The sequence below is a fragment of the Ranitomeya variabilis genome, chromosome 4 (assembly GCF_051348905.1).
Source record: "Ranitomeya variabilis isolate aRanVar5 chromosome 4, aRanVar5.hap1, whole genome shotgun sequence".
NCBI classification, from domain to species: domain Eukaryota; kingdom Metazoa; phylum Chordata; class Amphibia; order Anura; family Dendrobatidae; genus Ranitomeya; species Ranitomeya variabilis.
The window spans coordinates 76,762,154-76,786,984 of NC_135235.1; the positions used below are offsets into that span (position 1 = coordinate 76,762,154).

At 44.7% G+C, this 24,831-nt stretch overlaps 1 protein-coding gene across 1 annotated transcript in view; it reads left to right on the forward strand.

Moving 5' to 3' along the window:
• Nucleotides 1-2,670: 2,670 nt before the first annotated feature.
• Nucleotides 2,671-24,831, forward strand: part of RTKN2 (rhotekin 2) — a 54,002-nt gene continuing 31,841 nt past the window's right edge. The window contains exons 1-4 of the mRNA XM_077258776.1: nucleotides 2,671-3,124; nucleotides 6,057-6,256; nucleotides 7,586-7,644; nucleotides 18,399-18,452. Of these exons, the coding sequence (XP_077114891.1) occupies nucleotides 3,014-3,124; nucleotides 6,057-6,256; nucleotides 7,586-7,644; nucleotides 18,399-18,452 (424 nt within the window). The 5' untranslated portion in view covers nucleotides 2,671-3,013. The remainder of the gene's footprint in view (nucleotides 3,125-6,056; nucleotides 6,257-7,585; nucleotides 7,645-18,398; nucleotides 18,453-24,831) is intronic.

Sequence of the window (24,831 nt, forward strand, 5' to 3'; positions counted from 1 at the left end):
GGTGAAAGAGGGAAAGTGTGTCTGACACCTCTCCATTACTAACCCCTGGGATTGATGACAGATATGTTTTTTGTCAAATCCGGAAGAGACGGGCAAAGTGCCAGGATTGTCACATCTAATGTGATGCATGAATTCTGGGGTGGCCGCGGGCTACCTAGCATGGACCTTCCTAGCATGCTTATATCAGCCCACAGCTGCCTGCTTTACCTTAACTGGCTATGAAAATGCAATTGAGCTGAGATTTATGCGGATATTCAGCTGAAAGCCTTAACAAACACTGATCATGGGAACGTCCCCTAAGTGACACCTTTGTTCAGTTTCTTGCACAAATAGAAGTCTGACATTTGTTCTAATGCTTTTCTGATTCAGTGGGTGATCCCTCTAAGATACACATGTGAAACTCTGGCCCGCCTGGCATTACACTTTCAACTGTATCGGCATCTTTCATGCCGATACAGTTGAAAACAACGATGAAAGAGGGAGCCATCAGCTTATGCTCCCGCCGCCATCATTCTCCCTCTGCATCTGACTTCTCAGCACGTTGGGCACAATGACGTCAATCCAGCACACCCTCTGTGCCGAGCAGTGCAGAGATTCAGAGCACTCGCTGCCGAGACCGGAGCAGTGGGGCATCAGATAGAAGGGGCCTCATATACTGTATGGAGCACTATGTGGAGCTATTATACTGTATGGAAGGCTACGCAGGACCCATTATTATACTGCATGGAGGACTATGTGGTGCCGTTATACTGTATGGAGGACTATGTGGTGCCGTTATACTGTATGGAGGACTATGTGGTGCCGTTATACTGTATGGAGGACTATGTGGGGCCGTTATACTGTATGGAGGATGATATGATGCCGTTATACTGTATGGAGGACTATGTGGGGCCGTTATACTGTATGGAGGACTATGTGGGGCCATTATACTGCATGGAGTACTATGTGGGGCCATTATACTGTATGGAGGACTATGTGGGGCCATTATACTGTATGGAGGACGATGTGGGGCCATTATACTGTATGGAGGACTATGTGGGGCCGTTATACTGTATGGAGGACTATGTGGTGCCGTTATACTGTATGGAGGACTATGTGGGGCCGTTATACTGTATGGAGGACTATGTGGGGCCGTTATACTGTATGGAGGACTATGTGGGGCCATTATACTGTATGGAGGACTATGTGGGGCCATTATACTGTATGGAGGACTATGTGGGGCCATTATACTGTATGGAGGACTATGTGGTGCCGTTATACTGTATGGAGGACTATGTGGGGCCGTTATACTGTATGGAGGACTATGTGTGGCCGTTATACTGTATGGAGGACTATGTGGGGCCGTTATACTGTATGGAGGACTATGTGGGGCCGTTATACTGTATGGAGGACTATGTGGTGCCGTTATACTGTATGGAGGACTATGTGGGGCCGCTATTCTTACAGGAAGACTGTGTGGAAATCCCATGCCCACTGTGTGTTTTCATTTTTCAAAGTGTAAATTGACCTGCGGTGCGAGTTTCAAATCCACAACGTCAGTTTCTCTTGCGGGTACGCTAGATTTTCCCAACAGAATTGGAATAGATGCAGAAAATCCGCAGGTGTATTAGGCTATGTTCACACGTTGCATTTTTTTTTTAATGTTTTTATGCAAATTTTCAGTTGTGTTTTACAGTACCAGCAAAATCTGATATTTCAGAAATCTCATGCACGTAGGTTGGTTTTTTTTTGTCCTCAGGATTTTGTGCAAAACCTGAGGTTTTGCAAAGTGGAGAAAGTCACTTATTTCAGCGTTTTTCACCCATTGAAAGCAACGGGTGGTGAAAAAAACACAGGTATCGGGTTGTGCTGCATTTTTTGTGCCAAAACCTGATGAAGTTGAATCAGATTATTTTTTTTGTACTAAACTTTATGAGCATGAACAAGTGACAAAATGTTGCCTGACAAAAACACAGCAAAAAAAACCCCACAGAAACTAAGCAAAATCTGCTTTTATGAATCAAGTTTTTTAACTACCAAGAGAGCAGGTTTTGCCTTAGGAAAAAAAACGCATAAAAAACTCAAGGTGTGAACATAGCCTAACGCTGCGGAAACGCATTAAAGATGCATATAATCCCCACATGACTGTATAGATATAGTATTGTCAAAGCCAAATACCAGGAAGTGTCAAAAACAAACAGCTTTATTTAAAACACAGTACACCAAAAGGAGACAAAAGGCGCAGGGTCAAAAAATAAAAACGCATGTAACCCAGTGGGCTGAATACAATGCTGCAGAAAAGCTGCCGCATCAGAAGCCCCCCATAAACTCACTGAGGGAACATAGCCGAAATTAGCATAATAAACAATATTTCAGTTTTGGTATCACCATAATCCCACTGACCGGGAGGGAGCGTCAGTTCAGGTCAGGTTTACAATATATGAAGAAAAAAAAAATTACCATTCCACCCACTTGTAATTTTTATACCATTTTCTAATACATCGTTTGCTAAAATAAATGGAGCCGTTCAAAACTAGGTTCTGTAAAAAAAAAAAAAAAGAATAAAAGTAAAATAAAATAAAAAATGCTTCTTGGAAGAATAATAAAATCCCACCCAAAGAAAATTTTTTTTAAAAAATCGCCCATTCCGGAAAGGGTTAATAGCGATGGCGCCACGCACGCTGCGCTTTATTTGAATGGAGACACCTGCTCCAGGAGCAATCTCAGAGGATTGTACCATCTACACAGAGGGGTGTCTCACTAGCCAGTTCCGATGAACTGCTACACGATAATCTGCTCTTACAGGCCGGACCCCATTACCATACTAGAAGCGTCCGGTAAATGTCCTCTCTGAGCGGTGAGCTGATCCGCGTGTGTACACTGTCCAGTGTAGTCAGAATGGTACGCGCCAGCCTATAGGAGGCGGCTCCTGCCGGGATCAGCTGTATCCAGGGGCAGCGGTAGAACGATCGGGGAGTGACGTCACCCGTTTTGATTCTTGCAGCGCGACTGCGCAGTGTAGCGCCAAATTCAAATGTTTCACCGAGGAGATCGGTCCCGGGCCACCGTGTCCAAGTGCTCGGCGCTGGGCATGGAGATCAAGCGCAAGAAGATCCGGGAGAGCGCCATCTTCCCCTCCCAGGAGGTGAGCTGTGATTCAAATCTGCGTTATCTATGGCTGCCAGGGAGTGTCCTGTGCGGGCTGCTGCTGCTGCCGCCACCGGGCATGAAAGGGTTACTACGGCTACAAAGGAGCTGATGCACTGGGCTCTTTGTTTCGACCATCTCTGCTGGTCTCGGGCACCGCTGCCTCTGATCTCGGGCACCGCCGCCTCTGATTTCGGGCACCGCCGCCTCTGATTTCGGGCTCCGCCGCCTCTGATTTCGGGCACCGCCGCCTCTGATCTCGGGCTCCGCCGCCTCTGATCTCGGGCACCGCCGCCTCTGATTTCGGGCACCGCCGCCTCTGATCTCGGGCTCCGCCGCCTCTGATCTCGGGCACCGCCGCCTCTGATTTCGGGCTCCGCCGCCTCTGATTTCGGGCTCCGCCGCCTCTGATTTCGGGCTCCGCCGCCTCTGATTTCGGGCTCCGCCGCCTCTGATTTCGGGCTCCGCCGCCTCTGATTTCGGGCTCCGCCGCCTCTGATTTCGGGCTCCGCCGCCTCTGATTTCGGGCTCCGCCGCCTCTGATTTCGGGCTCCGCCGCCTCTGATTTCGGGCTCCGCCGCCTCTGATTTCGGGCACCGCCGCCTCTGATTTCGGGCTCCGCCGCCTCTGATCTCGGGCACCGCCGCCTCTGATTTCGGGCTCCGCCGCCTCTGATTTCGGGCACCGCCGCCTCTGATTTCGGGCTCCGCCGCCTCTGATTTCGGGCTCCGCCGCCTCTGATTTCGGGCTCCGCCGCCTCTGATTTCGGGCTCCGCCGCCTCTGATCTCGGGCACCGCCGCCTCTGATTTCGGGCACCGCCGCCTCTGATTTCGGGCTCCGCCGCCTCTGATCTCGGGCACCGCCGCCTCTGATTTCGGGCTCCGCCGCCTCTGATTTCGGGCACCGCCGCCTCTGATTTCGGGCACCGCCGCCTCTGATTTCGGGCTCCGCCGCCTCTGATTTCGGGCTCCGCCGCCTCTGATTTCGGGCTCCGCCGCCTCTGATTTCGGGCTCCGCCGCCTCTGATTTCGGGCTCCGCCGCCTCTGATTTCGGGCTCCGCCGCCTCTGATTTCGGGCTCCGCCGCCTCTGATTTCGGGCTCCGCCGCCTCTGATTTCGGGCACCGCCGCCTCTGATTTCGGGCTCCGCCGCCTCTGATTTCGGGCTCCGCCGCCTCTGATTTCGGGCTCCGCCGCCTCTGATTTCGGGCTCCGCCGCCTCTGATTTCGGGCTCCGCCGCCTCTGATTTCGGGCACCGCTGCCTCTGGTTTATTATTATTATTTTTAACGCTTTGATGCAGTTTTATAACGTGATCTCTCCGGGACGTAGGTGCGATGGATTTTCCGTCTGGAGCTTCCAGGTGTCGGCTCTGCAGTTTTAGTGGCGGTGTTGTGGGTGTGATGGGGATTCGTGTCCTTTTATGCTGCAGGTTTTACCCTCGGACATGGTCAGTGAATCCGCATTACTTGACGCAGTTTCCGCTTAGGTCCTGTTCATTGTGGATTTTTCCAACTACAGTTTCGCAGTGGGGGCAGAGGAGCCGTACAGCAATGTTTCGTCCCTGTGGATTTGTACCGGGGACTTCGTGCTTTTCAATCTAAAGTGGAAGATGGAACTTTCTCGTACACTCTATATAGTTTTCTTGAAATTTCCAAATTCCTCTTCTATATTTTTCCAGGTACTTTAGCAGCAACCAAGACTGTGTAAAATGTTAACCCGTCTGTGTTTTAAGGGGATTTCCATTTTTTTTTTTTTAGAAAAGTAGTGAACAAACGATTGTATAGTAGTAAAAATACAGATACAGCACGGTGGCTCAGTGGTTAGCATTGCAGCGCTGGGGTCCTGGGTTGAAATCCCACCAAGGACAACATCTGCAAGGAGTTTGCATGTCCTCCCCGTGTTTGCATGGGTTTCCTCCCACACTCCAAATATATACGGATTGTGAGCCCCAATGGGGACAGTGATGTCTGTAAAGTGCTGCGGAATAACAAAAATACAGACCCCAGGTCCAGTACTGGTTCTCTACCAACTGCTCCAGTCTTTCTGACTGCAGCAGTGAACTCACGACAACAACACGCATCACTGCTGCAGCCAATCACTGAGCTCTGCTGATGTAGATGTCTCAGCTCGGTGATTGGCTGCAGTGGTGATGCTGTATTCGTGACATCACTGCTGCAGCCAATCACTGAGCTCTGCTGATGTAGATGTCTCAGCTCGGTGATTGGCTGCAGTGGTGATGCTGTATTCATGACATCACTGCTGCAGCCAATCACTGAGCTCTGCTGATGTAGATGTCTCAGCTCGGTGACTGGCTGCAGTGGTGATGCTGTATTCATGACATCACTGCTGCAGCCAATCACTGAGCTCTGCTGATGTAGATGTCTCAGCTCGGTGACTGGCTGCAGTGGTGATGCTGTATTCGTGACAATACAGAGACTGGAGCAGCAGCGGAGAGCTGGCGCTGGACTTACACACGGTGACTACTTTCCGTATTTGTTTTTTTACTACTATCTAATCACCTGGAAAAACCCTTAAAAACTACTCACATTTATTCCCTTGTTGTTTTATCATCTCCAGTGTTTTAAGGTTTCTGATAATGGGGTCAGATACGTCAGTGCTTTCTGTTCATTAGGATCTAGTCCAGGACAAAGACGGACAGGACCCAAAAACACGAACCCCATTCAGCCTGACCAACACACAGCTCGGTCCCAGGATGTATTCTGCATAGGGAATAATGACCCTCTGTGGCTTGTCGGGACAAGGTGGGGTTGGTGGTCACCAAAATTCTGTGTTTATAATAAAGAAGATAAAAAGCTGCCCTGTCCGCAGAGCTCATCAGGACCGGAGCCCAGTACACGGCTTTGTGATATCGACCAGTGACAATTTTCTGTATTTTTGTAATTTTCTATAACCTTGCTTTGCCCTTAGGATGGCTGTATCCAGGAGAAGCTCGGCTTTGAAATCCGTATGCAGGAGGGGGTTCGCAAGCTGCTGTCCGTCAGCACCCAGAAGGATCAAATACTAAATGGAGTGAAAAGTCTGATGACCTGCAGTGCCCGGATCCAGGAGTACACCGCACAGCTTCACTCCCCGCAGGAAGCCAGTAGCGCTAGGTACTCCGGCAGAAGGTACGCTTATGGCAGAGAGTACTGCCAGCACAGCCATAAGTGATATGACATGATTATTAGTCTGTAAGACAGCAATGATTTCATAAATGACAATTATGCCATACGTTTCCTTTGTATATTGCATCTGCTAAATTCAAAACCACACAGATAAGACACTGGATGCCACCTTCTTACAACTGCCTAATCTTGCGGGAAGCACCCATGGTGTAGCCGGTAGTCTCAGCGCACTGTTCTGCCCACTGGTTTCGCATATTCTGCCTCCCTCACTGGTGATTGCAGCGCTGGCTTACCTAGAGCAAAGACTGTCTGGAGAGAAAGCTCAGGCCAGTCAGTTCTGTCAATGTGAAAGAGGGGGGACTTGCAAAACCAGGGGCTGGAGCAGTACACTGAGCCTCTTGGTTACACTGGAGGTGCAGCAAGCAGTCTTATTGGCATGTTTGATTAAACTTCCCTTTCTGCACAATGTAGGCAGTGATTAATTACTAACTGTTTTAGGTGCTATATCCTAACCAAGGCTGTCTGCTTAGCTTATAATGTCAGATTGGGCTGAACCTCCCCTTATTAATAATATCACTATTATCATTCTGACTATGATCATCTCTACTATTATTCTCTTACAAAAACTAGTTTTGTAACCTCATTACATGGGATTTTGGTGCCATCTGCTGGACATCTGGTGTAACTACAAATCATGTTTTAGAACCTCCTGATTTTTACACGAGTTTGCAATTCCAGCTTACAAAAAAATCAATTTAGAGTGTGTGGAAAAAGAATTAAATTACCGTATATACCCTAAAAAAGGAATACCACACTTCATAAAGAATGAAAATATAGTCCATGCATTGTATCACAAAATTGAGTGCAACCCTCACATCTTTGTAAATATTTTATTATATCTCTTCATGGGACCAATGTAAAGTGGTCAGTGTACAGCTTGCATAGCATGACAGGTGAGTATGGGTGTTTGTGTTTTTTTTTTTTTTTTTTCACGTTGGTAAACATTCAGATTGAGAAGGGGTTGCCCTACTAGTGGCCGACCCCTTTATCAATAGACTGATACTTCTTGTTCTGCAGAGATGACTCATCTGTAATGCAGGATTACATCATTTCTAGTCGATGGTCACAGCTCACCTCCTCCCCTTCCCTGCACAATGACCTCTGCACAGATCAGAGTGTAACTAGAAAACTCTCCATAGAAGTCAATGAACATCTCCAGTCTATTGCTTGCGGCCATCCCCTAATAATCTACACAAATGTATGAATCTAAGAAAAATCTACAATCACAATCTGGTATGAGATGTAATATAATTTTTTATTTTTTTTTTGCAGATCATCAGATGCTGGACTGAGTGAGCGCTTGGCCTGTCCTGGAAAACTCTTTATAAAAGGTACCAGTTATTATGGGGAATTTTTTACCCACCCCTTGGGTGCAGGTATAGATACTTTTTTTATTTTATTTTTTACATATGTTTCATTTTATGCATCAATGTAAATCTGCCCATACATGTCTGTTTACACTACCAGTGTTTTGACACCCATTCCCGATCAGGTGGGTTTTTTTTTATTTATTTATTTTTTTTTAAACTTTGATTTTTCCACCCCTTTTTCCAAGAGCCATAACTTTTTTATTTTTACGTCGACCTTGCATGAAGAGTATTCATTTTCTGCACGCTCATTCTCTCTTCCAGTAGCTAATTTCATAAAAAAAAACAAACCAAAAAAACAAAACTTCATTTTAATTTGCGTCTCACGAGTTTTTCAGCTTTGGTGTGTGTTTTGCATTTACTTGTGAACATTGTGATGCATTCTTCAGCATTTGTGGCGCTCGGAGTGAATATCTCTGCATGTTTCTGCCATGTGTTGCTAATCTATATCCAACGTACTTATTATCTCTGTCCTGCTGCTCAAGTCCGAAGTTAATCCTTAGCACAAAGGTAGAGACTGAACTTTATTTCTTGATGAGATTAGTACCAAGGCGATTCTGTGCATGTTTACTAGGACTTGTTCTGGAAACCATATCTGTATGTTACACTGAATGGCGCAACCAGCGCGTTTCAGGTTAAGGTTCCCATATGGCTTGTTCAGCCGTCGACTAGCTGTAACCATCAAGATAACTGCCCCACGCACGAGGGATTGGAGGTATGAAGGCAGGTATCAGTCGCAGGAGAGAAAAAGGATGAAAAGGATCGGGTGTTTGCAATCCAAAAAGTCGGGAAAATCCTGTTTTTAGTTTTGAGGGTTTTTTTTTTCTCCCTTACCACTGACTACTTGCAAAAGAAGTTAAATTTGTGAAATTAAAATAATGAAATTAAAAGTGATGTAAACGAATGGCACATGTGAATAGAATAAACATTGTAATGTATCTTATTAAATAAATCCGTTTCCTTCATGGCTTATCAGCCTCTCCTCCTCCCTGCCCTTGAAACTTCTCATCCAGCTCAGAAAAAATCAGCTCTACTCCATCTGACTGCTGTCATGTTAGACATCCCATTCTACTCTATGGAAAGGACAGGAGAAAGGATGATTGAGGAGGAGAGGGGAGGCAAAGAGAGGTGGTGCTGAGCTTTCTAACAAGTCTTATTTCACCTTACAGCTTGATTCACATCTGCACAGCTTAGTACTGCTGTGTAACCTCCTCCACGGTGCTGCTGCTTGTCCTAGTGTCCTTTCAAAGTACTGAAGTGCAGGAATCCTCCGCTGTGCGGTATATGGCAGACAATGTAGCAACTAGTCTCTTCCACCAGCTCTGAGTCAAGTTGAGAGAGAGCCTGCAGAGGAAATAAGTGGAAAATGTCAGCTACAAGCATATAATGGCCAGAAATGGCATTTTTCATCATGTGTACTGTACACGCACAACAGTTTCTTGAACTTAATGACTTTTTTTTTTTAAAGGGGTTTTTGATGCTAAAAAAAATTCCACTTGATTATTACTCCTCTACAAAACCCCAGCTTCCTTTTTTTAAATTTGTTTATTAACCACAAAGTAAGAGTATACAACATACACATTTGTGCTCATTAGTAATACATTCAATATGGAACATGTACATTGTATGCATAACTGAGTAGCACAACTGTGCTTAGCATATCATTTACTCCATTCGAACCAAACAAAACATGGAGTCATGAGAGTTTACAGTTTTTGAACTACAACTATATCTTATTAACTACCTTTCTGCCGCTTAATAATAAACTCGCATCTATCTCTGCGTAACATCTATGGGAATTTGATACCTTGCCTTAGAGTAATTAACTATGAATTTAAATTTATAAAGTAAGGGTACCGTCACACAGTGAAATTTCCATCGCTGCGACGGCACGATTCGTGACGTCGCAGCGTCGTATGAATATCGCTCCAGCGTCGTAGACTGCGGTCACACTTTGCAATCACGGCGCTGGAGCGATGCCGAAGTCCCCGGGTAACCAGGGTAAACATCGGGTTACTAAGCGCAGGGCCGCGCTTAGTAACCCGATGTTTACCCTAGTTACCAGCGTTAACGTAAAAAAAACAAACAGTACATACTCACATTCCGGTGTCTGTCCCCGGCGTTCTGCTTCTCTCCACTGTGTAAGCGCCATAGCCGGAAAGCAGAGCGGTGACGTCACCGCTGTGCTCGCTTTCCGGCCGGCAGGCGCTCACAGTGCAGAGAAGCTGAGACGCCGGAGGACTGACACCGGAATGTAAGTATGTACTGTTTGTTTTTTTTTACGTTTACGCTTGTAACCAGGGTAAACATCGGGTTACTAAGCGCGGCCCTGCGCTTAGTTACCCGATGTTTACCCTGGTTACAAGCGAACACATCGCTGGATCGCTGTCACACACAACGATCCAGCGATGTCAGCGGGTGATCAAGCGACGAAAGAAAGTTCCAAACGATCTGCTACGACGTACGATTCTCAGCAGGGTCCCTGATCGCTGCTGCGTGTCAGACTGCGATATCGTAACGATATCGCTAGAACGTCACGAATCGTACCGTCGTAGCGATGGAAATTTCACAGTGTGACGGTACCCTAAGGTGAGAGGAGTTCCATCCACTCCAAATTTTCTCAAATTTACCTGGACATCCTCTATTTTGATATAGCGTGCGTTCATATGGGATGACCGAATTTACCAACTCAACCCAGGCTCTCAGGGAGGGGCATGTACCCCCCATCCATCGCATTGCTATTACCTTCCTTGCCATAAAAAGTGATTCCCGTAAAAAGATCCCAATATGATGTCCCCAAGTCTCTTCATCCCATACCCCAAATAAACAAATTAATGGCTCAAGAGGAACAGGAGGTACTACTATGGACGAAAGTAATGATGTCACCTCTTTCCAATATTGAAGGATAATAGGGCAATTCCACATCATGTGGATAAAATCTGCGTCTGGTGAATGGCAACGCAGACATTCCGAGGAGTGGAGTCGACCCATCTTAAAAAGCCGTGTGGGAGTCAAATACGATTGGTATATTATATATAATTGAGTCATTCTGTTATTAATTGACGGGGATATCCCAAGTGGGGACTCTAAAATTTCCTCCCATTCTTCTTCCTGTACATCAGAGATGAGTCTCTCCCATTTCCCCCTGATGAATCTAATAGCGGATCCAGTCCCCACTGATAGCATATAGGAATCCTCGGACCCCAGGGCCTTATTTCTTCTTTATATACCTATCAGAGGCAAAGACGAAATTGTACGGCCTGTATCCACCCCCCTCATAAATGACTGGAAAGCTGACCTTAATTGTAAGAAACGAAAAAATTGGGATCTTGGAATATCATACTTAGTCTGCAACTGTTCAAAGGACACAAAGGTCCCCATGTCATATAAATCCCCTGCCGAGGTAACACCATGTAGCACCCAAAAATCAGTGGATGGGTGATTTAGCAGCGCCAGAAAGTAATTATTTTTCCATAGGGGCATTTCAGCTATAATATCCGTAAATCCAACAACTTTTTTTATTTGTCTCCAAACCAATTGTGCCAGTCGAAGCATGGGCAGTGAGTGAGGTGCGTTAGTTCTTTCTGATTCTAAAAAACTCAATGGACACTCCACTCGAGCAGAATGAAGCAGATGGTGTTCAGAGTTGGGGAGACAGCCACCAGGCATCCACGTGTCCAATGCTTTAGCCTGCCCGGCCAGGTAATATAGAAAAAAATCCGGCAACGCCGCTCCACCCCCCGTTTAGGTCTCTGCAAAACAGACAGTCTAAGTTTGGGCCTAGATTTCCCCCATATAAAAGAAGTGATTTGGGAGTTTAAATTGGCAAAGAGGGACTTAGGTACTGGTACTGCGCTATGCTGAAGGCGATAACTAAGTTTAGGGAGCAGAATAATTTTTATTAGATTAATACGGCCTGCGACAGACAGCGGGAGCTTGCTCCAAGATGCAAATTTGAATTTGACAAATTCTAACAATGGATAGACATTAAGTTGTAGATCAGAATTGCTGCTTTGGGACATATAGATACCCAAGTATTTGAAATTGGATACGACAGGTAACAAGGATAGGGTTTCAAGATCTGGCATTGGGGCACAAGAGAGAGGCAATAGAGCAGATTTGTCCCAATTTATATACAAGCCGGAGTATTTACTAAAGACATCTATAGTGGCAATCACTTGTGGTAGTGTTTCCCCTGTCTTGTCCATAAATATCACCATATCGTCGGCGTATAAGCCGATGGTGTCCACCTGACCCGCTATATCTATGCCCTTGATATCAGGGGAGGATCTCATACGTATTGCCAATGCCTCTTATCGCAAGAGCAAAAAGAGCCGGCGAGAGGAGGCACCCCTGACTAGTCCCCCTGAATAGTAAGAGGGGCTTAGAGATAGAATTATTTATAATTATACGCGCCTTAGGTTTCATATATAATATATTGATCCACCTCAGAAACTTATCTCCAAAGCCATATCTCTGTAAGCATGCTGACAAAAAGGGCCACTCCAGAGAATCGAAAGCCTTAGCCGCATCCAGGGATGCTAATGCCCAGTTGTTATCTGGCACCAGAGAACTATATTGAATTATTGATTGAACTCGCCTGATGTTAATAGAGGTATTTTTACCTGGCATAAAGCCAGTTTGATCTGGGTGAATAAGATCCAATATAATGGAATTCAGTCTAATGGCTAGAATTTTAGTGAAAATCTTATAATCTACGTTGACCAATGATATGGGTCGATAGGAGCCACATTCCAGAGGGTCCTTTCCCTCTTTTTTGAGTATGACAATATTTGCCTCATAGAAAGTTTCGGGCATACATCCTCCCTCCCATATACCCTGGAATACTTTCAATAGGAGCGGCGCCAGTATACCCCGATATCTCTTATATAACTCAACGGGAAACCCATCTGGCCCAGGAGCTTTTCCAGAGGACATGTCCATTATTGCATACTCTACTTCCTCCAATGTGAACTTAGCATCCATAAAATCTCGCTTAGTGGGACTCAATGTGGGAAATATGATATCTGACAAATAATCCATACACTGCGCAACGCCGAGACCACTTTTGGAGTTATATAACGACTCGTAGTAATCATAAAAACATTGAAGTATTTCTTCTGTCGTGGACATCAATAAGTCATCTGGCGCGCGAATCTGAAATATTGTATTAGATGTATTATGCTGACGTACCAGATAAGCTAGAAATTTACTGGTTTGATTTCCCAACTCAAAATATGACTGGCGTGTGAAAAACAGCTTACGCTTAGACTTGGTATTTATGTGTTGAGTATACAATCTCTGTGAGGTCAACCACTCAATCCTATTACCATTAGTTTGGCTAGATATATACGCAGCTTCCGCATCTTCCAGTCTCTGTTCCACCCCATCGTCCTCTCTCGAGGTCACCCTTTTTATATATGAAATTGTGGAAGACAAACATCCTCTCAAGTATGCCTTGAGGGTGTCCCAGAATAAATTGACATTCTGGGGCTCTGGGTGAGATGAAATGAAACATCTCAACTGATCCTCTGTTCTGTCATTATGATCCATTAGTTTCAGCCAAAAGGGATTCAGCTTCCAGACCACACCGCTCCTCGGTTGCCCAAATGTAAGTTTAAGTATAATCGGGCTATGGTCTGATATCCCCCTATTACCGTGTTCCACACTATCCACCCATGTCGCCAACCCGCTAGAACTAATTATGTAATCTATGCGGGATAAAGACCGTTTAGTAGATGAGTGGCAGGTATATCCTTTCACTCCTGGGTGACGCATCCGCCATAGATCCAACCATCCACTACCCTCCATAAATGATGCCAACTGGGTCGGTGTTGAAGAGGGCAGCTCCCCAGATCGCCCATCATCCAATCTCTATCAAGGCTATTATCCATAACCAAATTGAAGTCCCCCATACAGATAACTGTATAGTTTAGAGCAAAGCTCATTGCCATCCGGAGGATTGATATATTAGCCGGGGGAGGGTTGTAGATTCATAGAATTACGTATTCACTAGAATTAATTAGCGCATGCACAAAAACAAACCGACCTTCAGAATCCCTTCGGGCCTCTCTAGCTTCCCATCTAACATCTCTGTGTATTAATAACGAAACTCCTCTCGAGTAGCTAGTATGGAAAGCGTGGATATACCATTGTACCCATGGTTTCTGCACACACCGGGCCGTATCTCTGGTCAGGTGTGTCACCATCAAGGCTACTATATGGGGGTGATGGCGTGTGATCTGCGAAAAGACCTTAATTTTCTTTCGAGGAGATTTTATACCTCGTACATTCCACGTCATACACACTATTTCAGATCCCATGCCTACTTATCCAAATATGAAATGCGTTATCACTCAGGCAAAGGTTAAGGGTAGCACACAGAGAATAAGAATGCTGTCGGCGGCAGTTTCTACTTAAATAACAGATAAAACCGATAGGAAAGAAAAAGTAGAACAAGAATCAAACAATATAGGAGCAACGTCCTGTGCTCCCATTATCAAAGAAGTAAGGGGATACCCTCGCTGGAGTCAGCGTCCAGTATTGTTGGTAATCTGGACATCTCCAGAGAGAGCTCTGTATTAAGAGAGCAAAAGAATTTTACTGAATTAGGTATATTTAGGATTCCTTTGCACAAGACACCCCATGAGATCGTAGCCATTCAGCCACTTCAGCTGGATCCGTGAAGAACACAGAAGAACCTTTGTGAACAACTCGGAGTCGGGCCGGGTAGATCATCGAGTAAATAATGTTTCTATCCCTGAGTTGCTTCTTGATCTCCATAAATCTGGCTCTTTGCTTCTGAAGTTCCATGGAAAAATCCGGAAAGATCGAAATTACAGCATTATTAAATTTAATGGGGCTTTTTTGCCGTGCCAGTCGCAAAATAGTATCTCTGTCCTTGCAATTGAGGATCTGTGCCAGAAAAGGTCTAGCTGGGGCCCCGGGAGGAAAAGGCCTCGTGGGTACTCGATGGGCTCTTTCCGCAGCAAACGTTGAAGAAAATTCGTTTCCCAGAGAGGATTTGAGCCACCCCTCCAAAAAAACCTCAGGTTGTTGACCCTCTGAATGTTCTGGTAGACCAATAATTCGAATATTGTTCCGGCGCAGTCTATTCTCTAGGTCGTCTGCCTTTTGTTTCCAGGCATTTATAGAGCCCGCTACTTTTCTCAACTTGGCCACCATGGGTGTAATGGTATCTTCTGCACGGGATACCCTCGTCTCCACCTCTGCAATGCGTCCCTTCATAGCTTGCATATCCTGACGGAGGCGTCCCACCTCAGTATGTACATCCTCTATTTTTTTGGTGAGGGATGTTCTGGTTAGGGAAATAGCGGGCGGTTTCCCCACGGGGTCCAGAAGAGGCTCCCGGAACCAGGGGGGCCCAGCAGTGGTAAATATATCGCTGTGTTTAGGGGTCTTAAGTGCAGGATGATAAGAGGATTTAGGAGCTCTCACGATGCGTCCTCTCTCCTTCACTACATAGCCACGCCCCCCCACCCCAGCTTCCTTGATCATGTTTTTCTGCTTTATTTGTGCTCTAATCCTCTGGATTCTCAATTACGGTACTAATGTTAGGCCCAGTTCAGTATTTGGTCAGTATTTTACCTCAGTATTTGTAAGCTAAAAACCAGGAGTGGGTGATAAATGCAGACGTGGTGCATATGTTTCTATTATACTTTTCCTCTGTTCCACTCCTGGTTTTGGCTTACAAATACTGAGGTAAAATGCCGAACAATTATTGATAGTGTGAACATGGCCTTAACAGCGGGTTTCTACTACACATGCTCAGGACCCATATGAGTGATCGGTGCATATTAGAAGTTTTGGGGTGTGAACTGGCCATGTTTGGAATAGCTGATTGACACAAACTCAGTACAACTCTATGATGGAGTAGCCACTAAATGTGACATCAGTGATGACGTTCTAGTTGACCGTCCACAAGGTTTACTGTGATCGAGGAAATCCTTGACACAGTGTCCTTCCTGTTCACCGAGAGAACTGCTCTCCCTCCCCTGCTCCGACTCTGATCTATATTATCGGTGCTGGGCAGAAGAGGAAACTACCAGGACCTGTCTATCTCTAAAGATGGAAGGAAGCTGCAGGTCCTGACTAGATGAAGGAACCTTCAAGATATGAGCAGTCACATGCCTGGAAGAAATTTCAAAATGTGGTGTATACATAGTGTGCAGCAGAGATGTGTGTTTGTAGGAGAGCTATGTGTGCGCACGCCATGTAGCAGAGCTGTGTGTGTGTGTGTGCTGTGCATGCAGCAGTGCTATGTATATGTCTGTGCATACTATGAATGTTGTAAAGTTACATGTGTATAATACATATGCTGCCGTGAAACATGAAACATAGATCCATTACCTCCGTATCCTACCCTTGTGCATTAAAATTAATGTTATTGACCCTCCGCTTCTGTACACCAGCAAGTAAGTTTTAATTAGTAAGAAACCTGTTAGCCAATAATAGGAAGATCCAAACCTGGTGTGCGTCCTATAGTCCGAAAAATAAAATACATGGCTAAATTCAGTAATTCACGAATTCAACCAATTTTTATTGAAAAAGGCAGAGTCCATCTGTTCAGAGACACTGGGCGTTAATCTAATGCAGGTTTCAATGGTGTCATGTAAAGATCGATGCAAATCTCCAACTCTCAGGGGCTTCAGTAGTACTTAGCAAAATAGTATTGGCCTTTCCATAAGGACCCATAGAACATTTTGGGCCCAATTAGGCTCTAGGCACACTGTAGTTCTTCCTCTGGTAGGTATGCCTCCCCCACCCCCCACCATTTCCTAAGAGTGTATTTCATTTAGTTAGCTCGAACGATGGACCGACATTGCCCCTTTTTTTTTTCTTTTTTTAATATACCTGTACTGAATACAGTTACAAACAACCGTTCCTTTGTTTTTGAGGGCCACAATTAAATGAAGTACTACAGCCATGACACAGATTTCTGCTTCCAGGCATATAAGCTGTACCTTTTCGAAGGGTCAAGCATTGAATAGCTGGATTATGTACAAACCGCTAAGCGCCAACTGAGATGGATAGGCTGTGTTCACACATTGTATTTTTTTTTTTTCAGCAGCCAAAACCTGTTCTCTTGGCAAGCAAAAACGTTGCTTTTTTGGCACTTTCGCTGTTTTTGCAGTTTTTTTTTTTGGCTGCAGATTTCTTCTGTGTTTTGCCTACTGTATTTAATTAAAGGGAACCTGGCGTTTTTAACTAAAAGAGTCATCTTGTGCAGCACTAGTGCTGCATTCTCTGAAGGTGGCTCTTTTATTTGGGGTCCCTACCAACGCTGAAATATTCGTTTTTATAATTTGCCCCTCATACCTGTAGTCTGTCCGGGGGGCATGTCTTTTCCCCCCGGACACAAACGCCTCCCAGCCATCGCTCATTCCCTCTGATTGCCGGGCGCCGCCTCCACTTCCTTCATTTACGTCCCCAGCGCCTGCACTGTAAGTTCCTATTATGTGATGGGAGTCGAAGGGCAGTGCAAACTGAGCATGCCCGAAAAAGCAAAACTTACAGCGCAGGCAGCGGGGATGTTAATGAAGGCAGAGGAGGCGGCGCACGGAGGGGCTGAGGGATGGCTGGGAGGTATGTGTGTCCGGAGGGGAAAAGACAAGCCCCCTGGACAGACTATAGGTATGAGGGGCAAATTGTAAAACCGAATAGCTCAGCGTTGACAGGGACACCCCAAATAAAAGAGCCACCTTCAGAGAATGCAGCATTAGTGCTGCACAATGTGGCTCTTTCATTTTCTCATTGCTTTCTATGGGTGAAAAATGGTGCAAAAACACTGAAAGAATTGACATGCTGTAGTTTGAATTGGGAAAACTGCAGCATGTTTTTTTTTTGTTTTTTTTTCTGACTTTAAAAAAACAAAAGTGTGCAAGAGATTTCTGGAATATCATAACTTTTGCCAGTACTGTAAAAATCTGTGATTAATTTACATGAAAACTGCAAAAGAAAAAAAGGCAGCAAAAAGACAACATGTGAACACAGCCTTGCACGCTTTGTTAGCAGCATGTCCTCATGTATCCTCTGATATTTATACATGGAATGATTAAAAAAAATAAAGATAGTAAAAAATGACACTTCACTTGTCGCATTGACGACGTCAAAATAGATCATTGCTAATTCTACCAGCAAACTTCCCATCAGTGGATACGAGTGGGCAGGTTTTCACCCATGTGATTTATCTGATATAGGAGAAGCAGCTCTGTCTATCTGGTCATAACAAAAAAAAAAAAAGCTTGGAATGAGTTCACACCTTCTGCTAAATGCTGAGCAAAGACCCTGCTGCCATCCTGGTTTAATCTCTCAGATGTAATTTACTTTCCTGCAGTCAACAGGTAAAGAAGCTGCTTTATGGGCTTCTAAATTGAGTATGTTTTCTCATTCTGCACTGGTTACGGTAATCGGGTGGGAGAAACCTCGCCGCAGCATTTGAGCACTTGTATCTCTGCTGCCTGCATTTGTGTTTTTTTTTTTTTTTAAGTCCTTGCTTTACTCTAATTTTAGAAAATTGTGACAAAATTCCTCTGGGTAGCTTATAAAAATATCAGTGGATGTCGTTTTTTAGGTAAAAATTGGAAAATGACTCCTAAAGAATATCCAAGTTATTGTTCCACTATAACATTTACACGACACCTACAGAGTCATTGTTGGAAAGCGCACAAATGATTAACTGTTATTTCTTTATCCAGGTATACGGATCCCCCTGATGTGGAAGGACACGGAACATTTTGGCAGCAAAGAAAGTGGGTAGAAAAACCTAAAGGGAAACTACTATTATTTGTTTTCATTGTTCGCCCCAAATTAACTTAGTGAGCCTGACCGCTGATACATGCTGCCCGAACCATAGGCCGCATGTACAGGCGCTGGCTGTATGATCTCGGGCATGTTTGACACTAAATCGCAACTGCGTTTCAGAGAGGAACATACTTTAATGAAGTACTCCTCCTCCCATTAAAGGTTTTATCCTCTTTACATACTGCAATTGTCATATTATATAGCGCTGTGCACTTACAGTTGCTCATTTTTCCTTTCTACCCACTTAATTCTTCTTTTTTCTCTGCTCTATGTAGAAACAGAAAGTCTGTTGTCCCTGCATTTATAATTCCCCTCTTCAACTCCTGACCCAGCTGCTCCCTCCTCCTTTTGCAGTGATGTATGACTTCCACTCCGCACCATTGTCTCTAAGCTGCTGCTGGAGATTGTGCTAATAAGCAAAAAAAAAACCTTGGAGGAGACAGGAGCCGACTGTCGCTGCCATCAGCTGTACTCCAAATGGGAATGTTCTGATATCAGTGCCTTTGTAAGAAAGCAAATAGGCTGGGGAAAGCTGGGGTTTGGAAGCTACTGACATGTATAGCTTGTATCTAACGTAATCTCTGCTCATCCTGCCCTTGGCAGTCAAGTGGGCCGTACCATCAGTGATTGTTCCTTATGAGATGGCTGTCAGTCACTGATAGGACCACCCACTTGACTGCTAAGCCCAGAAGGAGCAGGGATTTCAATCAATAAATGATAAATTCTACTTATTCTTTTCCCACAAACCTATATATGATCCGGTTCAGCTTCTCCTGCTCTGTACCATGCTGTCCGCAGATCGGTTCCCTTTTAATGCTGTCTGCTCAGTCACATTACGTTCTTCCGGTAAATGAGCTCTCGTCACTGTTTAATCTGCAAATCTCTGTAAGCGCGACCTGTTAACTGCAGTAATATCTCAGCATTGGGCTTCGTACGCTCAGCGTGCTTTTTTTCCGCTTTCACGTTAGCAATTAAAATATTGTAAAATTCTAATTTTATTCTAATTATTATTGTATTCTGCGCATTTTCAGCAGACTGAGCCGGTCTATGAAGGCTACTGCATGAAAATAAAAGCAACTCTTGCATGTATAATTAATGAACAGACGAGCGCGGTGACAGCGCCGCGGTGCATTGGGCTGAACAGTTTTATTTGAAAAACATTTCGGCTTCTTTACATGCAGGAAACGCATTTCAACTTCTCTTTGTTAAAATGGGAAAACTAGAATTATTTAGAATCTCAAGTCATTTTTTTCTGCATATTTTTGTGCTGTATCAAATGTCAAACCTTTCTGCAAGGCTTCATTCGGCGGGAGGAAAACCACTGGCAGAATTAACATTTACTCCTGGAATATTTAGTGTATTGATGAAAGCCGGCTGATATTTGAGTAACTCCATTTCTGCACTTACCAGTAAACCCCAGTTCACATCTAGTAAACAGGTCGTCCATGTAGTGCCGCTGCCATTAGGGACTTCCTTAAAGGGAATCTATCACCGGGGGTGTTCAGCCTATAAGGGTATGTGCACACGTTGCGGATCTGCAGCGGATTTGACCCTGTTTTCCATCAGTTTACAGTACCATGTAAACCTATGTAAAGCAAAATCCGCAGTGCACATGCTGCGGAAAATACCTGCTCCATAATAGGAATCCGCAGGTGTAAAACCGCATATAATCCGCGGTAAAACAGTGCTTTTTACCTGCGGATTTCTCAAAGCAGGTGTGGAAAAATCCGCAGAGATTCCATCTACGTGTGCACATACCCTTATTGTGTGTGTTCATTTTGGCCCCACAGCCCGGCGTTCCTGAAAAAAATCCACTTTTTACTTCTTCTCCCTTGCCCTGTGCAAATTGGCAAAGAGGGGTCCGATGGGCCTGACGGGACCATGCTCCGCTTCTGGTGTCAGCTGCAGAATTTAACTGCTTTGTCTCTTGTTATGAGTGATGTCCCCTTCATCCTCCGCATCAATTAGTCTCCCGCTATTGATATTTAGTAAAGCCCAGCGCATGAGACAGACCATTCCACCACTGCCTTTGCAGGGCTTCAGCTCAACAGTGATGGCCACGTCAAGAGGCAAAGGTGAGGGCTTCTGAGGCTGAGAGCAGACACCACGGTTGGTCCAAGAATCCACATCGGATCGCTTGCCGCTGAATTTTTATACATCGCGGGAGAACGAAAAAGTGAATTGTGAGGAGGTGCAAGTGGCACTTGTTTTGAAATGTCTTGAAGGGCAAACAGCCCAATGACCGCTGTATAGAAAGAGGAGACCAGATGCTGTCCAGGATTGGGATGAAAGTCCATAGTTCCCCTGCAGACTTATGAATCCTGACACCTTGAGCTCCTCACACCGTTTGGGTTATCCATTGTTGCCGGTGAGAGCGAGTTGTCACGTGACCACATGTTTTTCGGTTTCCAGACTTAACATTCCAAGTAGACGTGCTCATCCTCGCTCATTGTACCCTTATCGGTGGAGGATGAGGACCTCTAGTTGGCATGTGACGGTCTGCTCCTATTGGCAGTACTGGAGAATCCTTGCACGCTGTCAGGATTTAGAAGTCTTGACCACCCCTTTTAACCGTGTCATTAACAATAACGTGCCTACCTCTGAATCCCTTTTTTTAATATATGAATGGAACCTGTCACTAGATTCAGGCAGCATCATTTAGAGCCCGGGTGTTACTCTGAAACACCATGACGAGACCTGACTAAGCCACCCTGCTCCAGGGAATTGAAAGGTCTCTCCCATGGACAGACCTGACAATCGCCTGGACATTGGTGTAGTGAGAAACTAATCGGGGACCGCATCGGACGTGTATGTGTCCATATAGGCCGGGGATGGATCTTCAAACTGTTTCCTCTGAAAGTCCATGGCATTTCAGAGTAAAACATACCTGGTGCTGTCCCACAGCCCGGCTCTGATTCATGCTGCCTGTGGTTTGGGCAGGATGAATCTAGTGACAGGTCCCCTTTTAGTAAAGGTCATAATTCTTCTCTGATGTAATTTCTGAGCAGATTTTTTATTGCAGACAGAGGTTTGCTGGATATTTAGAGCTCTGTATCAGAAGATAAAAGACCTGGTAGACCTGATATCTCGCTGGCTTCCCACAGCCGCCACCTGAGGGATATCTGCACTCCATAATGTTATGTGATGAAGTCCATGAGCCTGTGCAGTGTTTGTGATACCAGGGGGGGGGTTCGTTTTAGGTTATGCTGATCATGACATATCCCCACGGTTGATGATGATTTTATTATGTGTCTGTAAGGTGTGGAAAAAAGTGTCCATAGAGACCAAGTCATCTATATAACTTTATAGCTCGTTTTTGGGTTGGGTGGTGGTTGACAGATTCCTTTTAAATGGAACCTGTCATGTTCCCCGAAATGTTAATCTCCAGTTATACAGTTAATCTGCATGTGTGTAGCGATACAATGCTACCTGGCTGCTGTGCTGGAAATGCAGCTACTGGGGTGAAATTAACATTATTCCTCCCAGGAGCCGCCGGCTTTCAGTCATAGAGGTGTGACAAAGCTTTTACAGTCATCGATCAGCACTGTGAGCGGCGGCAGTAATCACCCCCTGACACTGACAGCCAGCTGTGCAGTGCATCTATGCAGAGCAAACTGACAAAGTCCCAGGGTGTAAATACCGCTGCCACTCAGTGTACTAAGCAATGACTGTAGTCTCTCCGGCCTCTATGACTGAAAGCCGGCAGCTCCTGAGATGAATGAAGTTGATTTTCTCTCACTGGCCACGCATTCAGTAGGCAGCCAGTCTGTCTTGTAATGCTATTTACGTTAATATTATTTGAGGACATGACAGGTTCCCTTTAAGCTCTAATGTAGTATTGCAAAATTATGCAAAATGAGGGATATTATAAGTTGTGTAAAGAAGAAGAAAAAAAAAAAAGTTGCCATGGGTAACCAATCTAAAATAGAAAAATAATGGCGAGGATTGTATTATTGTTGGCCGCAGGGAACATTATTGTGTTTGGTCGTGTCCCTAGTGAGCCGGGAAGATAATGTAAAATTACCATTCTGCTGCAGGTACGTGGACAGCTGTTTTTATCTCCGTCCACATTATTGTACTTATCTGTATTATTGGAGGTTTTTTACCTATTTGCGTGTTTTATTATTTTTAATTTGGCTTAGAAATGCAAAATATATTTTCATAAATCTATCTATAAACTTGTTTTTTTTTCTCTCCTGTACATTTATTATCCTCATTTTCAAGTTTTTAATTTACAGCCTTTCATGGCAATATAAGCTGCTTTTGCTTGTAATAGGCTTTTATACACTGCCAGCAGACATAATCCCTTAATGCTGGCAAGAAATATTTCCATTAACAGATAGGAATGCTTTTGTAACTCATCACTCGATATAGTTACTCCATTAAATAAAAGCTGTCCTTATCGATCAGACATTGGACGAGGGTCTGGCAGTCTCCAGAGAAATTAACATTTTCTGAGGTCACTGTTTTATCATTATTCATTCGTTTCTGATCTCCATTTATTTCTCGCCACTTTTACAAGCTGCCTATATATTACAGCTCCAGACCGCCAAATTTTACATGGCCCTCACCGTTTTAAAGGGATCTTGTCTCCATAAAAATTCAGTGCTAACGGCAGGCACCATGCTGTAGCGCAGGGAGAGCTAAACCGATTGATATATAATTTTGTTCGAAAATATTAATTATAACCTGTGCTTTTATTACTTATTCGTCTATTTTTAGGATTTTCGGTCCAGTGGGCGGAGCTATGACTGACTGACAGCCTTCTTTGTATAAGTGTCTATACAGAGATGGCTGTCAGTCACTGATCGGACCGCCTACTGGACTGAAAACCCAGCAAGAGCAGAAAGTTATATGATAAAAACTCAAGTTATACTGAATCTTTTCTCATACAATTACATATCAATCTGCTCTGCTTCTCCCGCTCTATAACATGGTGCTTGCAGGTAGGACTGTATTTTTATGTTGACAGGTTCCCTTTAAACGGGATCATGTACCTTGCTATTCCTCCAATTTTAATATGGAGAGATAACATTTTTCTTTGTTAATCTCATAATAGAACTAAGGGTGCTTAGATGCTCTATTATAGAAGGATTCTCCTCTCGAACCGATGCTACTAGGGGAGAATATCTCAAAAAGCCCTCTGCCATTTCTGGCAGTCCCATGGGTAACAAATGGAAAGGAGGCGGAGGAGTGCAGTAACCAGTCACCAGGATTGTACACCCCAAACTGATGGCGTTTATGTAAAGGGGCTTTAATCCAAATTATTTCCTTTCCTCTCTTGTAGAATTTTTGTTTTGTTTTAGAGAAATCCATAGGTGAAATTGTATGCTAATGAGTTGCAAGTGCAGTGGGCGGACATTGCCCTTACAGCTCTCCTGCCTCCCTCCATTTTCCCTGCCTGCCTCTTTTCTCTGACAGGTGACTCATTTTTTTCAGTGACCGGTCAGTCAGAGGCTGGCAGCGGGCAGAGAAACGTTACAGCTGCAACTATGGATTTCTCTAAAACCGCAAAACAGATTTCTACAAGAAAGATAAGGATTCAGTTAGCATTACAACCCTTATACACATGGCATTAGTCTGGGGTATAAAATCCTGATGACAGATTCTCTTTAAAGGGAATCTGTCACCTTGGAAAATGCTATTTCCTGGCAGATATGGGCTTAGTCTGCTGGTAAACAGCGTTACAAAGCGGTCTGGCCACTTTACTGAAAGCGTGGCTACCGGGGGAGAAAAAAAAACCGTATTTCCTCCTGGGAGCTGCCGTCTGTCAGTTCAGAGGGTCGTGTATGATGTGACTACAGTCACCTCTCAGTATACTGTCCGATGGATGCTCTCTGGATCGATGCTCTGCACCACGATCTGTCAATCCAAGTGCTGCTAAGTGCTTACATAAAAAGAGCAGTGACTGTATCTGCTGAATGAAAGCCGGCGGCTCCTGGGAGGAAATAAGTTCATTTTCTTCCGGTAGCAAAATTTTAAGTAAGGCGACCAGGTAGTATTGTAACACTATTAACCTGCAGTTTTATCCTATATCTGCAGGAGAATAACGTAATCTTAGGTGTCAAATTCCCATTACACTGTTTTGTTTTGTTGGGTTTTTTTTTAGGCTGTCGTCCTCCGCATATTTGTTTAAAATCATCCAAAACTGTCCTTTGTGTGACCAGCTGACCATCTAATATGTATGGGACCCTCCTGATTCTTGTCTGATGGATGCTGTTGGGGAGAGGAGGATCGGACAGTTTGTGGGATCTGCAGAAGACCTGCAGTCTCGGCTGAAGCAAGCGTGCATGTGTATGAGGGGCCGGAGGGATGACCCACGTCGGT